The 17,058-nt window shown below is 41.5% G+C and overlaps 1 protein-coding gene across 7 annotated transcripts in view; it reads left to right on the top strand.

The window, feature by feature from the left end:
• The first annotated feature begins 827 nt into the window (after positions 1–827).
• Positions 828–17,058, top strand: part of TULP3 (TUB like protein 3) — a 66,530-nt gene continuing 50,299 nt past the window's right edge. For 3 of the 7 annotated variants that reach the window (XR_014313636.1, XR_014313637.1, XM_082738098.1), the window contains exon 1: positions 828–952. Coding sequence is in view for 2 of the 7 variants with exons in the window: in XM_082738098.1 (XP_082594224.1) it covers positions 843–952 (110 nt within the window). In the remaining 5 variants the exon portion in view is untranslated. Of the gene's footprint in view, positions 953–1,306; positions 1,467–3,239; positions 3,262–3,432; positions 3,603–15,271; positions 15,393–17,058 lie in introns of those variants that run through there. The other 4 variants (XM_082738100.1, XM_082738101.1, XM_082738099.1 and 1 more) reach the window with 4 other exon arrangements.

Here is a 17,058-nt window from a genome sequence, read left to right as displayed (position 1 = left end):
TGTCCCCTCTGCAACCTTGCTCCTCTGCTCAAAGGCCAAGGTGAGGAAAGGCAGCAAGCCCTAACTGAATACAATGGGGTCAGGGGTCATAAAGGGGATGTAGATAAGTTGCTTAGGTTTGCCGTATTTTGTTTTTTTTATTTTCATCCAAACTAATCTGTAGATATCAAATAGGATGGGAAAATGATTTCTTGAAATGTATGTAATTAAATATGGAAACTTCTCAGAGAAGACTACTTACTGTGACTAGAGCACGTCCACCCAGTCCGTCCACCCAGTCCGTTGCCCTTTCACCAATACAGATAACATCTCTTTCAACTGCATCTGTTCAGTTTTAAGCATCTACTCTGTCTGGTTTAGCCGAGCTAAACAAGCAGGGATTATTCTGTTTATTTCACAGATGGGACTCTGAAGCCCCCATAATCAACTGTGTTTAGGGTCCCCCAGAGAGCGGAGGCTGACACATCAAAGGGATGCTCTGCTCTCCCAGCTTGTGCCAACTTCTGTGCCTCTTAGAAAGGCAAACCACTGTGGAAACAGCTGACCTCCGAATGCTATAAAGACAACATGCAGTAACTTGTGCCAGGGTGTTTTGTAGGGCTTACAATAATACGTACGTTGGTGGTGAGAAAGGAAGTGGCGACCAGATTTATTGGAAATGAGAGTACATATTTGGATAGGGAATCTCGTGGGATATGGATGTTTGAAGATCATCCACAGAGAGGTAAACGGGAAAGGTTCTTAAAATCTGTAGAATTGATCCAGCAATGCTGTAAAGGCTTGGGCTGGAGTAGGGAAGGCGGAAGGAATTTTGTGCAGTTGGAATGCGACACCAGATAACTATGAAAGATGCATTCAACGGCAATGACTGCTGTAGAGGGTGCAAGTGTGCTTCCCGGAAGGCTCTGGTGTCGGGAGGGCCCGGACTGAGGGCGCCGGCAAAGGTCTATGAGTGAGTTCTAACGTTACAGACTTCCAGAGAGCGCTGTGGGTGGTCTGTGGGTACAAACGGCGGCGACTCGCGGAGGCCGCTCAGTGGGTGGCGGTTAGGGGGATGGGCCGCTCCTCCGACAAACTGACTTCCACCCCGCTGGGAGCCACCGCGACTGACGCGGACACATCCCTCCGCCCTCCACCCCATCCGGGAGAAGCGCTCGGGGAACCCAGCTTTACCCAGCGCGTCACCAGAGTTCGAGCGCAGGCGCCTTTAACTCCCGGCGCCTCCGCCCCCTAGAAACCCTCCCGCATCGCCGGGCGGCAGCAATAGCCAATGAGATACGAGCGGTGCGCACGAGGACCAATAGGCAGAGGCAACAGTGCGGGGTGCGGTTGCCAGGGGGCGGGGCCCGGCTTCCTGCCAGGCTTGCCACCCTAGCAGGGGCGTCGGGGGTTCTGGACTTGGTTGCCACTTCCTGAGCCGCGGGGATGGAGGCGTCGCGCTGCCGGCTCGGACCCCGCGGGGACAGGTCCGAGAGGGGTGGTGGCTGGTCTCGTCTCGAGCGGGGCGGAAGGACTGAGTGAGACCATGACGGTCCTCTCTGGGAGCTCCGAAGAGAGGGTGGTGGTCTCGCGTCGGGGAGGGAGGGACGGATTTGGCGGCGGGAGGCGAGTTTTGGGCCCCCCGCTTCGCGGTGGAGGGATCCCTTTTTTCCGGTGAGCGGTAGGAGGCAGAGGCTCTGCAGCCCGCACCGAGAGCGGGGACTTTGTGTTCAGGTCCCTGCTTGGGAAACTCTTGGCGTTTTCGTTATGAGCTCGTTATGAGCTCGTCTTGCTCTCTGTGGGCCTCGCTTACTCAAAATGCGTTAGCCGTGCTCCTCACGCACTGCCCGGCAGGATCATAACTGAGGTGGATGAAGTCCTTCCCGGGGGTGTTGAGGCGGAAGGTTGTGGGTGGTATTTAATCACTTGCTCTAATGCCATTGCTTTTGGCAGGCGGTGCTGAATTCTGGAACGGAGTCCGAGGGCTGAAAGTGCGAAACTAATCTTTCGCTTCTATCTGCTTCATAGTAATTGTCTTTTATTTAGGATTGTTCGTCTTATTTGCAGTGTACCATACCCCTTGTTTGCGCCCCTCTTTCCTGCCTCCGCCAGAGGGAGAATCTGGGAAATAAAACAATCCGAAATCTCAGTCTGTCAATTTCTTGTTAGCTAGGTTAATGGAAAGTTAAGGGGGAGCGGCATGAATTCATTGGCTTCAAACTTCGGCATTGTCGGAGAATTGAACTCATACACGCCAACAGTATTCCCCGCTTTTTATGCCATTACCATGGCAAATAAAGATGTAGCATGTAAGGATTTAGTCTGATATTTAGATAGTAGATATTTAGACGATTCTAAACAATTTAAAAACGTCACAAGGAGGTGTTGGGCATAGAGAACCCCTGTTTTCCCCTTTCATCACATTTTATTTATGTGATAGCTGCTATCTGAAATATTTGTTCTCTGCACTTCCATTTTCTCAAATTGAGAGAAAATAACCCATGTTTACCAGTATAACCATGGAAATGCTAGGAAGACGAAGGTAAAATTCAGCGTCTTTGTTGAATTCAGATGGTGTATGTTCAGTGTGGTCATTCAGTAAATTAATTGAATGAAATTATGGCAATAAATTTCTTGGGTACCAGGTATTTGATATATGACTCGTGATTTTGGAGGTTGGGGTGAGGAATTGACTTTGAAACTGAGACCAGGAGGCAAAGTGGCTTTTAATCTATTGGATCTGAAGTTTAAAGGGATGGTTTTAAAGTCTTCCCCTCTTTTTCTTTAACATCAAAGGAAAGCGTGAGTCACTTAATGTTTCTACTGCCCTAGGTAATATTAAGTGCCGTTTCTATGACTGTTTAACTCAGTTGTTGCTGAGGAGTGGAAATGTCTCTTCTATTTTGGCTTCAGGTTACGTGTTTAATGTTTTTGGTGAAATACATTGATACAGTTTTTGGTATTAATACCTTTCGATGTGAAGTATAATATCTGACTTTTAAGTTTCCTGTGATTTTTTTTCCTTTAAATTTTACCATGTTTCCTTTGATTGTTTACCATGAGGAAGATTTCAATGAAGTGGAAAAATTACTAACAAGCTTCAATTATTTTTCCTATTTCTGAAATAGTGGGTGAAAATTGGGGATGGAATTTGAAACATCACTCTCAGGACCTTTGTTGAAGCGAGGCATTTTGTATTATAGATTCCCTGGAGATGACCATGCCTGGCTAGTGCTAGAACTTGAGCTTTCTCTGGCCTTTGTCCCCGATAGAGAATTGAAGGTATGGTGAGAGATTTCTCCATGTGATGTGACCTTGTGACCCAGTTGACTAAGAATGTTCTAGCCTGTGGTTTATCCATGCTTTCTCATTAGGAATAAAAACAGGCATAGTAGCTGGAGCTTATGTATTGTCCAGGCTTGTTATCCTCTCTCACGTTCTCTCTTTTTGAAGATTTATTTATTTTAGAGAGTGTATGTGCACGCGAGAGTGAGTGAGCACGGGGAGGGGCAGAGGGAGAGAATCCTGAAGTAGACTTCCCACTGAGTTGGATCCCTGGACTGAGACTACGTGACCTGAGCCAAAATCCAAGGGTCAGCCACTTTACCTTCTGCACCAGCCAGGTGTGCTCCTTTCTCTTTTTTGAATGGTCCATCAGGTCAACTAATTGTTGGCAAATAGACTTACCCAGTGCTTAAATATAATCAGAATAACTAATCCATGACTGCAATATGTTTGGCAGATATTAAAAGCTCCTAATAACATCAGACTTGCATGTATTTCTCCAAATGCAGACCTAGAAAGGAGAGACTAATCCTCTGCAGTAAATTTTATTTTTTCTGAGACCCTTCTGTTCCAAGCAGACAGACTCAGACATTTTTTGGAATAGTTTTCATTTCTGACTTCGCTTATTCTTTCCTGTGGAAACTCTGCTGTTTTTCCTGCATCTGTGCCCATTGAAAGAAGATGCTAACATTTGTTGTTACTAAGGGGAAATATATGCTTGAATTACTCGGAGGCAGAGTTGAAGTTGCCTTGCTTCTCTGTATTTGAGGACTTTGGGACAAGAAGGGGCCTTGATCATTCCTTTCGTTCTCCTGTTTGAGAAGAGTGGAATTATTATGGCTTCTTTCAAACTAGAATTTCCTGTGCTCTGCTTTTGCTTTATCTCCTCCAAATCCATTCACTAGAAATAAGCCCTTTGTTCTGCTAAATTTATTCTGCCTCATCAGATGTCCTTACTGTCAGAAGTAATGAAGGCTGCAAAATTTTCCTGGCCTGCTTGAGGAAGACGCCATGGCCACATGCTGATTGATGTGCTGTCTTTATTTACTCATTTTAATACCTGTCATGAGGGCTTGATAATGAGGTTTGCCATCTCTGTCTCGCTGCCTTAGAACTTCTGCAAAAACATAAATGACGAGTACTGTGTCATGTGAGTCACAGAACCCCTGGAAGACCATGGTTCTGAAGAGGGTTACAGTAATACTTTTATTGTTTATAAGATGGCATTTGCTGTTTTACCACATGGCATTGTGGGAGACACTGGAAACTTCTACTGAGTTCTTGAGTTCTGGTCCCAGCTTTTTTACTCTCTGGCAGTGTGCTTTGAGCAGCTCATATACTTTTTTTTTTAAAGATATTATTTATTATTTATTTGACAGATAGAGATCACAAGTAGGCAGAGGCAGGCAGAGAGAGAGAGAGAGAGACAGGAGGAAGCAGCCTCCCTGCTGGGCAGAGAGCCCAATGCGGGGCTCGATCCCAGGACCCCGGGATCATGACCTGAGCCGAAGGCAGAGGCTTTAACCCACTGAGCCACCCAGGTGCCCCAGCTCCTCTACTTTTTTGGCTTTAGTTTTCTCCTCTGGAAAATGAGGGCTTCTTTGGATTCCCTCAGAGATTTATAACAAATTTATAAAATGACATATATATTTTAAAATAATGCATGGCTCAAATTTCAAAAGATACAAAATAATATTCAGTGAAAAATATGTCTTGCTGTCTCCGTTCACCTTGTTCATTCATTGATGGACATCCTAGGGGACCTTCCAAAGATATTGTGTTAAATAATCTATAAATTTTTCTTTCCCCCTCCTAAAGTTGATGATTTTAAATTTTAGGGTAAAATAGAACACTTTTAACCCTACTGTCTACTTTCATCATTGACGAGGTGTTTTTAGAATACAAACTATAGTTCCTGGAAAATTTTTCCTGTGGTAATTAAAGTATAGAAAATAAGACCGTAAGAAGAAAACAAGTATTATTTTTCAGACAGACTCCTAGAAGAATAAATCTTGGTATTCAGTGTTTCAGGAAAAAACTTCAGTACATCTGTAGTTTGCCTTTGATTTTAGGTTTTAGAATGCAACCAATTTTTCTTTTAAGATTTTGTTTATTTATTTGACAGACAGAGATCACAAGTAGGCAGAGAGGCAGGCAGAGGGCAGGGGGTGGAAGCAGGCTCCTGCTGAGCAGGGAGCCCCTTGGAGGGCTCCATCTCAGGACCCTGAGATCATGACCAGAACCTTAACCCACTGAGCCACCCAGGTGCCTCTAGAATGCAACCAATTTGATAGATAATTGACTTGTTTCACTATTGAAACAGTGTAGGGGGCCTGGGTGACTCAGTCATTAGCGTCTGCCTTTGGCTCATGTCATGATCCCGGGGTCCTGGGATTGAGCCCCGCATCGGGCTCCCTACTCAGTGGGTAGAGGGGGGTGCTGGTTCTCCCTCTCCCACTCCCCCTGCTTGTGTTCCCTCTCTCGCTCTGTTTCTCTCTGTCAAATAAATAAATAAAAATCTTAAAAAAAAAAAAAAAAGGAACAGTATAATTTTGTTATGGCAATGCCATATGAACTATAGATAAGGTAGAGAGGAGTTTGTTTATTTATTTATTTTTGGCTGAGTAAAGGTCTTAAGTGTGCTGTTTTAAAAGGGAAAATCTAAAAAAAAAAAAAATGAAAGGCAAAATCTGAGGGGCGCCTGGGTGGGTCAGTGGCTTGGGCCTCTGCCTTCAGCTCAGGTCATGATCTCAGGGTCCTGGGATCGAGACCCATGTTGGGCTCTCTGCTCCGAGGGGAGCCTGTTTCCCCACCCCCCCCACCCCGCCTGCCTCTCTGCCCACTTGTGATCTGTCTCTCTCTCTTTCTCTCTGTCAAATAAATACATACATACATCTTTAAAAAAAAGAAAAGGGAATATCTGTCAAGATAAAATGTTCGGTAATAAGGCTTACGTTTGAGTATCCTTTGCTGCCCTCAGCATGTCACTAATTTGATCTCTCTTGAGCTTCATACATCCGAAGAAAGCAGGGCTGGTATTGTGATCTTCATGTTATAGATGGGGAAGTTAAGAATGAGAAAGGATATGATATACCTAAGGCTACATGACAAGTAAGTGATGCAGTCAAAAGTAAAATTCAGAAGTAAAATCCAGGCTTTTGATTTCTAGTCTCCACTTCTGCCCCCCACCCCCTGATCATGTATTATCAAAATATCTATTCCAAATATTCTGGATGCCATTTTTACAAATAAATGATGACAGTGGGTACTGATTACATTCTAATTGTTTTTAGCATGAGCAGTTGAAGAAATCAGACATTTTAGTGAAGTATTAATTTCATCCAATGGAAAGGGAGTGGAAATATTTCCTTGGTATTGTTAGGCAAACAAATGCACTTTCATCTTTATCCAAGAACTAGAAGGAAAGTAAGAAATATTCCTGAAGAGAGAAATGTAACCCTGAGGAAAGGAGAATCAGGCAAAAGGCAGAATGAACTTAGATTCTGAGTAACATTCATTTTACATCCAGAAGAAATGAATTCTTTGACTTCTGACTCAAATTATACATTTAAAATAACCTTTCTGTTTGGTTCATTCAAAAGGATGTTTTTGCTTTTACTCTGTGGAACATGCAAATGAAGAGGGTTTCACTCTAATTTTTCTTGCTGCATTATTTGGGGCCAAATGAATGATTCAATCAGTTACCAACTTTTCCTTCTCATTGCCTCTCTCCCCGCAAACAATTTCTCCTTCATTCTGAAGAAAAGAAATAGACCCACTAAATGGACCTCTTGGGAAATGGATTTTCATTCCCTGGCTTCAATTAAGTTAGTTGCAGATTGTGGCAGTCATTCAAGTAGAAAAGGGCTGAGCCTAGAATACTAACATTTGTCCTCAGATGAAGAAGGATAGGTTTCAAAGGAGTCTTTTCTGGCAGTTCTAATTTGATCTTCCTATGCCTTTTCCCAGGAGCAGCGTTCTGAGCTAGCCAGAGGTGTTCTTGGCATCTCAGTGCATGTGAAAACATAGCCTTCTAGGACTGACATTTGGGACTGGGACAAAGTAACTCTGTTTGTCAGTTGACTTAAGAGGAAATTACTTTAGTAATAGCTATTGCCCACTTATGACACCAGAATCAGTCCAGACGGTGAAACCTGATGACTCCTTTTCACTATATACAACTAACCAACTTCTCTCATGGGTTTCTTCAGAATCCACTCACTGGCTTAGAAATTCTGCTACCTAAAAATACCAAATGAATGGGCATCCTGACTGAAAAGATTCTTGGCAGACTTGTTGAAATACCATAGTAGTGCAGTTCCAGACTGCTGACTGCTGGAGTGTGTGTGGTCAGTGGTGCAGGTTAGCATGCTAAGTTGTTCCACTTTTTGGCTATTTTTAATAATGCTGCTGCGGACATTGGTATCCAGGTCTTTGTGTGCACATATATTTTCATTTCTTTTGCATATATACCTAAGTGGAGTTACTGGGTCATATGGTCACTCTTGTATCTTACAACTTGAGGAACAGCAGGCTTGTTTCCAAAATGGCTGCAACATTTTACATTCCCTGCAGCCAGGTGCTGGGCTTCCTTTCTCTACCTCCTCGCCATTACTTGTTATTGTCTGTCTTTTTGATCATAGTCTCAATGTGAATGTGATGTGAAATAGCATCTCACTGTGCTTTTGATTTGCATTCCCTTAATGATGAATAATTGAGCTTTGTTATATGCTTATTGATTATTCCTATATTTTTAGAGAAATATCCATTCATTTTCTTTGCATTGTAATTGTTTTGGGTTGCCATTTTATTACTTAGTTGTAAGAGTTCTTTATAAGTTCTTTATAAGTCTTCTGGTACAATTCCCTATCAGAGAAATGATTTATAGATACTGTCTCTGTTGGTAGGTTGCCTTTGCACTTTTTCGATGGTGCCTTTTGAAGTGCAGATGTATTTTATTTTGATATAGTCCAATTTATTAGTTTTTCTTTTTATCTCTTTTGTTTTTGGTGTTGCACCTAAGCAATCATTGCCTAATCCAGGTTTATAAAATTTGGTCAGATGTGTTTTTCTAAGGTTTTTAAGCCTTATATTTAGGTCTTTGATTCATTTTGTGTATGCTGTGAGGTAGGGGTCCAAATTCATCCTTTTTGCATGTGGATATCCGGAACCATTTGTTGATAAAACTATTTTGAACCTATTTTTAAAACTGAAGTGTAATAGACTACTTTCCAACTTAGTACCTCTAGATCTACCTTATTCTTTTGAATAACCACAAAGTATTATTTTCATAAATGTATCTTATTAATTGCTCACCTGTTGACCAGCATTAATATTATCTTAGGGTGGTTCTATTAAAAACAATGAAAAATAGCATCCATGTTACATGATGTATTTGGCCTAGTCTTTTGTAAACTTTGTATGTTAGGGGATGCAGAGTTTAATTTTAGTAAAGGCTGCTAAATTTCCCTCCATAAAGGTTATGAACTTTTTCTTCAACAGACTATGAATGCTCATTTTTTTTTATTTTAAAAGATTTTATTTATTTATTTGACAGAGATGACAAGTAGGCAGAGAGACAGGCAGAGAGAGAGAGAGAGGAGAGCAAGCAGGCTCCCCACTGAGCAGACAGTCTGATGCGGGGCTCGATCCCAGGACCCTGCAATCGTGACCTGAGCCAAAGGCAGGGGCTTAACCGACTAAACCACCCAGGCACCCCTGAATGCTCATTTTAAAGTGGAGCAGTTACTATTCTTTCTTGTTGCTTAGTCCCTTATGTGTACAGATTGATTACATAGTAGGCACTCAGTAAATATTTACAGGTGATAAAGATGAGGGTAAAATCGAGGAGCTGCCTGCAGTTTGGATCAGGGTCCCTTTAAGCTGGTCTTTGAGACAAAGAATATAAAGCCAACTAATGCAAAATTCAACAACTAAAAATCTACACATTAAGTAGGAACAAAGGTAGCCAAGATTAAGGAGGTACTATTATGTTCTTTACAGATGAAACAAAGCATATTGTTTGTGGAGTCCAAAATGTTTACTGGCAGTTGCGATAGGGAATTGCCACAAAAACTGTTCCAGAAGTATATAATAAAAGAAATTTTGATTGATAGGCATAAGAGTTGTAGTTAGCAAGATATAACTGAATGTGTGATGGGAAGATGTGTCACCTTGGAGGTGCTAAGATTATTAATCATTGTTTGTCTCTCAAATGTGGTTTGGTAAGAGAATTATCAGTGTAAGTTCAAACTTAAGAATCTATTTAAAAATCACTGCTTCCGGGGCACTTGGATGGCTCACTGAGTTAAAGCCTCTGCCTTTGGCCCAGGTCATGATCTCAGGGTCCTGGGATCGAGCCCCACATCGGGCTCTCTGCTCAGCGGAGAGCCTGCTTCCCCCTTTCTCTCTGCCTGCCTCTCTGCCACTTGTGATCACTCTGTTAAATAAATAACTAAAAATATTTTTTTAAAAAATCACTGCTTCCAGCTTTTCCGATATGGAGTAATGATCTCAGATCGACTAATCTTGGCCAACAGAACTGAAGGTCGGTTATGTGATATAAATGATACTATGGTATAGTGTGAAATGCTGTCCCGTGTAAGCTCATAGCTGACACAGAAAATAAAGGAGAAAACCAAAGAACAGAGGAGAAGTCTCCATCATCTTTTGTAATGTGTATGCCAATAGGGTAGATACTATTTTATTAAATCCATGAAAGGTACATCCACAGTTTTAAACTAAAAATAAAGTTTTTTCTTTAAAAAATGATTTTAGGTTTACAGTAACTTCTGTTCAAATTATTTCTCATAGTTAGGCAGTGATGTTTTATTGGTGTCTTCATTATTTTCCATAGCTGTACAACTATAAAATGGGGACAAGTACTATCTAATTTTTACCTACTTTGGAAAGTCCAAAAGTAAGGGATGATGAATTAAAATATTTCTTTAAGGCATAAGTCAAAGGACTTTTTTTTTTCACCCAACTTTAAAGTTCATTTGTTTTTCAGACATTTGTTTCACATCTTCCCTGTTCTAGGCATCACATGCCAGGAGCAGTGGTGAGTAATGTTAGAAAGTACTGATGTTTGTTAAGCTTCTTTTGTAATTTGGCTTTTCTTTTGAGTGTTAGACGTTTGTCTCAAGAGTCATAAAAGAAATGACGATGCATGTCACTTGGCTTAGCAGAGGCACTGTTTTGGCAACTGCTCTGCTGTAGTGAAAGCAAGAGAAGCCCCAGAGAAGCCTAGAGTACATCTCCTGACACCACAGCTATGGCAGAAATGCCCTATAAAAGACACTGATGTGGATACATTTAGCTTCATTACCCACAGGCTTGCACTTGAACCAGAGGTATGCACATGGTCCCTTAATAGAAGTTGCTCCTGTGGGTATTCCCGGGGTTCATGTTACTAACCGGGATAATGGCGTCAGTTTTGATTTCTAGTTGAAAAACAATCATCAGACGTTCTCAGGGTTGTGAATTCAAGACCTACATTAGGCATCCAGATTACTTTAAAAAAAAAAAAAATTAGGGCCGCCTGGCTTTGTCAAGTTGGTAGAGCATGCGACTCTTGATCTCGGGGTTGTGAGTTAGAGCCCCACATTGGGTGTAGAGATTACTTAAAAATAAAAGGGGTGCCTGGGTGGCTCAATTGAGTGTCTGCCTTTGTTTCAGATCATGTTCTCAGGGTACTGGGATGGAGTCCTGCGTCCGGGCTCCCTGCTTGGTGAGGAATCTGCTTCTCCCTCTCCTTCTGCCTCTCCCCCTTGCTTGTGCTCACCCACTCTCTCTTCTTTCTCTCTCAAATAAGTAAAACCTTTTAAAAATTCTAAAAAATAAGAAAAATAAAATTGACAGTTTTCCCCCCTTATTTTATTTTTTTAAAGATGTTATTTATTTGACAGACAGACGTCACAAGTAGTCAGAGAGGCAGGCAGAGACAGAGACAGGGGGAAGCAGCCTCCCTGCTGAGCAGAGAGCCCAATGTGGGGCTTGATCCCAGGACCCTGAGATCATGACCTGAGCTGAAGGCAGAGGCTTTAACCCACTGAGCCACCCAGGCACCCCTCCCCTCATTTTAAGAGCAGCCATTTAAGAGCCTTCACATGCTTGCGTCGGCAGCACATATACTAAGCCTCAAGCATATTTTGAGTGAGCACATGTAGCAGTTAGTGATCAGATAAGTGTACTTATAACAGACATTGGGTTGATTAATACATGGCTCCTATATTGATTCCAACCATTTATAGTTTCAACTTGTTTTATTCTTAGTTACAGTTTTTAAATTTTTAAAAAAGATTTTATTTATTTGACAGACAGAGATCACAAGTAGGCAGAGAGGCAGACAGAGAGAGGGGGAAGCAGGCTCCCCGCTGAGCAGGGAGCCCAGTGCGGGGCTTGATCCCAGGACCCTGAGATCATGACCTGAGCAGAAGGCAGAGACCTAACCCACTGCGCCACCCAGGCGCCCCCATCTTTAGTTTTAATGGGCTAAGAAGTGACTTTTAATATGTGTATTTTAGGTCTTTACATGGTACTGTTCTGAAAAAAAAAAACTCAGCTTTTCCTTTCTAAATAGGGGAAAACCCAGTCCTCTCCTACTGTGTTTCTTTCCTGCTATGTGTTTCTTGTGTGTCTCCTTAACTTCTTGCACAGAACACTTCATTTCTGACATTTCCGGTCCCCAAATGTGTAGGGTTTTGTCCTCACAACAAGCAATTCTCTGTGACACCAGCTGGGTGTCCCACAATTCAACTCAATTCTGATACCACACTAGTATGGGATCCCACAGGTTAAGGGAGAGGTCCCACAAGACTGCCTCTCCCCTGCCACCCCCATTCTTCAGACATCATTTACAAGCCTGGTTATCACCTGTGCTTCTGACCAACTGGCTGTAGACAGTAGGTTCACAGATCCCCTTCTCGGGTTCAAGAGCAACTCACAGAACTCAAGGGAACACTTAGCGTTTACCAGCTTATTAAGGGATATGATAAAGGATGTGGGAGAACAGCCAGATAAAGAGATACATAGGGCAGGCCTGGGAGGGTCCCAAGCACAAGAACTTCTGTCCACATGGAGTTGGGGTGTGTCACCCTCCTAGTATGGGTGTGTCCGTCAACCTGGAAGCTCTCTGAGCTCTATTTGTGGGATTTAATGGAGGCTTCATCAGATAGGCTTTATCAGTCATTTTCAGCCTCCCTTTTCTCTTTCTTTCTTTTTTTTTTTTTTTTTTTTTTTTTTAAGATTTATTTATTTGACAGAGAAACAGTGAGAGAGGGAACACAAGCAGGTCCTGGGAGTGGGAGAGGGAGAAGCAGGCTTCCTGCCGAGCAGGAAACCCCATGCAGGGCTCCATGTGGGGCTCGATCCCAGAATCCTGGGATCACGACCTGGACCGAAGGCAGATGCTTAATGACTCAGCCACCCAGGTACCCCATCAGCCTCCCTTTTCAAGAGAATGGGACACAGGGCTGAAAATTCCAGGCATCTTGTCATGGTTTGATCTTTCAGGTGACCAGCCCTTCACAGGTACAAAATTCAAAAGGATTGAAACAGTCTGTAATGAAAAATAATATTGCTTCTGGTTCCCCTACCTATTTAGTTTTTCTCCCTGAAGGCAACACTGATATCCTCCCAAAGATACTCTGCATTGTAGATGAAAGATACGTATATATTTTTTCCTTTCATAAATGGTAGTAAGTACTTCCCAGTTCCTGCACCTTGCCTTTTTCAATTGGTAAAACATCTTGGAAATTATTCCAAATCAGTATCTCTATATTTCTATATTCATGTGTTAGTGATTTTTTTTTTAAAGATTTTATTTATTTATTTGACAGAGAGAAATCACAAGTAGACTGAGAGGCAGGCAGAGAGAGAGAGGGGGAAGCAGACTCCCTGCCGAGCAGAGAACCCGATGCGGGACTCGATCCCAGGACCCTGAGATCATGACCTGAGCCGAAGGCAGCGGCTTAACCCACTGAGCCACCCAGGCGCCCCTGTGATTTTTTTTTTAAACAGCCCCAGGGTATTCCAGTGTGTGGATATGGTATCAGTCCCTCTTGATGAATATTAGAGTGTGCTATCTTGGTATTATAAACAGTGCTACAGAGTCATGTAAAGTTTATAATCATATGGGGCGCCTGGGTGGCTCAGTCAAGAGATGACTATTGATTTCAGGTCATGCTTTCAGGGTTATGAGATTGAACCCCGTCCTCTATGTCAGGCTCTATGGCAGCCTGAGTTGGGTTCCCCACTGACTGTGAAGCCTTCTTAAGATTCTCTCTCACCATGGGGCACCTGAGTGGCTCAGTGGGTTAAAGCCTCTTCCTTCGGCTAAGGTCATGGTCCCAGGGTCCTGGGATCGAGCCCCACATTGGGCTCTCTGCTTGGCGGGGAGCCTGCTTTCCCCTCACCCCTCTGTCTGCCTCTCTGCCGACTTGTGATCTCTGTCAAATAAATAAATAAAAATCTTAAAAAGAAAAAAGATTCTCTCTCACCCTTTCTCAAAAAACAAAATAAGTTCATACTCATACTGGACAGTTGGCTAAAGTTGGGAAATCGTAAGTTAAAAAATTGCTTAAAGAGTTTCTCTAAGAATGTAGGTTGCTTTCATTAGTGGTCAGAAATTTTATATTTCATACCAGTGTATTTTTAACATTTCAAAAACTAATGTTAGAGCAAATATGTGATGATTATACACGACTGAACTTATTTGTTGAGAATAAAGATGTAATGAAACCATGGGAGCTATTGGAAGTTAGAGTGGAGAGAATGGAACTTGTGTTTGTTACTTTTTTTTTCTTACTTCATCGATACTATTTCTGATAATTCCTTATGGAAGTTTCACTGTAGAAATCACTGCCTCGTCTTTGATGAATGATGCTATGAAAGGCCGCACATCTTATTTGTAGCTGCTTGAATGTAGCGGGTGCCTATTATTATTTTATAAGTAGTAAACCATTTTATTTTGACACAGAGATTTAACATTTATTAATGTATCATTAATTAAATATAAGCTACTTGAGCAGTAACTGTATCTCTCTTACATAACACATAGAAAAGGTAGAGATTCAGAAAACAATACAGATTTGAATGCTTGCTTACTATGTACCTGACGTTTTTCTAATCATCTTCTTAATTTGTTCAAATGTTATATAGTCATATGAAATTATTTATGCTGTGCGTGGTGGGCAGAGGTTAACTACCTTGTCTGAGAGAGAAAGTAAAGGATCCAGGTTATTAAAAAGCCAGCGAACCTGGATCCAGAGCCTGTCCTTGAAATTATTCCTCTGTAAGGTTGATTGACTTTACTTTCATTCTTAGATATTTTATGAGATCATTATTAGGATCCCTTTTGTTAGGGAAGGAAAATGTAGAAAAGTAGGATTGTTTGCCCAGGGTATGTTTGTGGAAGGCCTAAAGTTAGAGTTCTCAGTTTAAGGGTATTGATAGTCAAAGACGCTAGGGAGGAGAGGATAGATTTTATCTCCTGGACTTGGAATGGCATGGCTATTGAGCAATCATTGGTTTTACCATAGTTAAGACGGCAATTTGTATGTTTTACAAGTAAACTGTTCTTATCCTTTCTATTTACTTTATCTGTCCACATAGTGGCTTTTTTATCTTTATATAACAAAACAATTCACAAGGAAGGGTGTGTTGTTTAAAAAGAAAATAGAATTGAGGCAGCAGGAAACAGGAGTGATTATTCCCTCTTCTCAGTAGGGAGGGATTGTGTTATATGTCCCTGTCAGTGCCTGAAGTCGAAGGAGTCATGAACCGTACAGTCTGCTTCACTTACTGCATTTCACTGGTTTTTGCTCAACTCCGCGTTGTGCAGGTTGGGGTTCTGCTGCGCCAGGCGCTTGCAGAACCACGACTTGCCCAGCATCTTGCTCAACTCTGCGATTCACTGGTTTTTAAATTCAATTTTAGGATTCTTGTAAATACATTGTGGTCTTGCAACGCTCTTTCTTTTTGATATTTTGTCATCTGACATCCATAGGAAGGGGTGAAATTCAGAATGATGTTCTTTGAAAGAACTGATCAGAAAGAAACAGAAGGAAGTCTCAAGAAACAAAGACCACGCCCTGTATTTGGGGGGAAAAAGGAATCTCTTCATTGAGGTTAGTAAAGTTCTGATATTTATTGTAGTAAATCTTTGCTGAACAACTCCAGGGATGTGAGTCAAGTGGGGACTTGGGGGTGGAAACATGTGGGGAGGGAATGCTTCCCTTTTCCCTTTTCATTGACTTTTCTGGTCTCTGATTCATCTGCATCTTTTCAGCATTATCAATTCACACCTATAATCACATTTATAAATACTTATCATGTGCATATAAAATAATGAAATAGCTTATATGTAGTTAAATGAAGTTATTCTGATTTCTTTATGACAGACACTTTGTGACAAATCTCACAGGTACACATGCCAAAATTTCTTGGCAGTGGGAAATGAGGAAGTGAAGAATTGCACAATATGACAAAATATTATGACTCAGTAATTGGGAGTAAATGTATTAAAATTTCAGGTGCATTCCCTTGAAAGGCATATCGGAAATTAAGGCTTTTCACAGGCATTCTAGAGGAAACATTTTTAAAGGCAGTTGTATTTTGAAAGGTCTTTAAAAATATGGAATACGAAACATTACTTTGCACTGGTTGGTGGTATAGTCGAAGGGTATGCTAAGAGGGTGAAAGGCAGTGTCTTTTCTCCTACATAAAGTTACCTGTTTGTGGAGTGCTTATATGCATTCATATTTTTTTCTTAGATCCCAACTGTTTGTCCTTTCTAAAAGAAAGTTTGAATTAGAATTGGCCATTATAACTAACCTATCGATTTGTGTCAGTATCAGCTTTAGGTGTCTTAGTATTCTTGGTCCCAAGTAAAATATAAAGCACAATATCCTTCATATAGTGATTGAGAGTATAAACTTTGCAACTAGATTTCCTGGGTTTGGATCCTAGCTCTACCATTCACTGATTGTGTGACCATATAACTTAGCTGTGCCTCAGTTTCCCCAACTGTAAAAAAAAAAAAAGTTGAATTATTTTACTTCAACATCCTGAACTCAGATTTCAGATCTCTCAGAGCCAATTAAAAATCCCAGGAGAGGGGCGCCTGGGTGGCTCAGTGGGTTAAGCCGCTGCCTTCGGCTCAGGTCATGATCTCAGGGTCCTGGGATCAAGTCCCACATCGGGCTCTCTGCTTAGCAGGGAGCCTGCTTCCTCCTCTCTCTCTCTCTCTGCCTGCCTCTCTGCCTAATTGTGATCTCTCTCTGTCAAATAAATAAAATCTTTAAAAAAAAAAAAAAAGAAATCCCAGGAGAGTTTGATTACTTCTTCTTATATCAGTGTCTACAGCAGGCTCTTAGTTTATGGCCATGGAAATAGGGCCATCCAAAATAAGTAAGATGTATAGATATGGTCCAGACTTTCCATCTTCTCAGAGATAGGGGATTATTTGGGGCAAGGCAAAAGCTTAAAAACACTGTATTGATACTGTGTTTTTTTAATGAATAGATTTTATTTTTTAGAGCAGTTTTAGGTTTATAGAAAAATAAATGTAAGTACAGAGAGTTCCCATATTGTCCCTCATCCATCCCTCCCCACCCTATTACTAACATTTTGCATTAGTGTGGTACATTTGTTGTCATTGTTGAACCAGTATTGATATGTTATTATTAACTAAAGTCTGTACTTTACATTAGGATCACTCTTTGTACATATATTCTGTGGGTTTTGACAAATATATAGTGGCATGTATTTACCATTACAGTATTATGCACAACA

Source organism: Mustela nivalis, assembly GCF_964662115.1.
Source record: "Mustela nivalis genome assembly, chromosome: 7".
Taxonomy (NCBI): domain Eukaryota; kingdom Metazoa; phylum Chordata; class Mammalia; order Carnivora; family Mustelidae; genus Mustela; species Mustela nivalis.
Note: the sequence above shows the minus strand (reverse complement) of the source record. Positions and strands in the feature narration are given on the sequence as shown.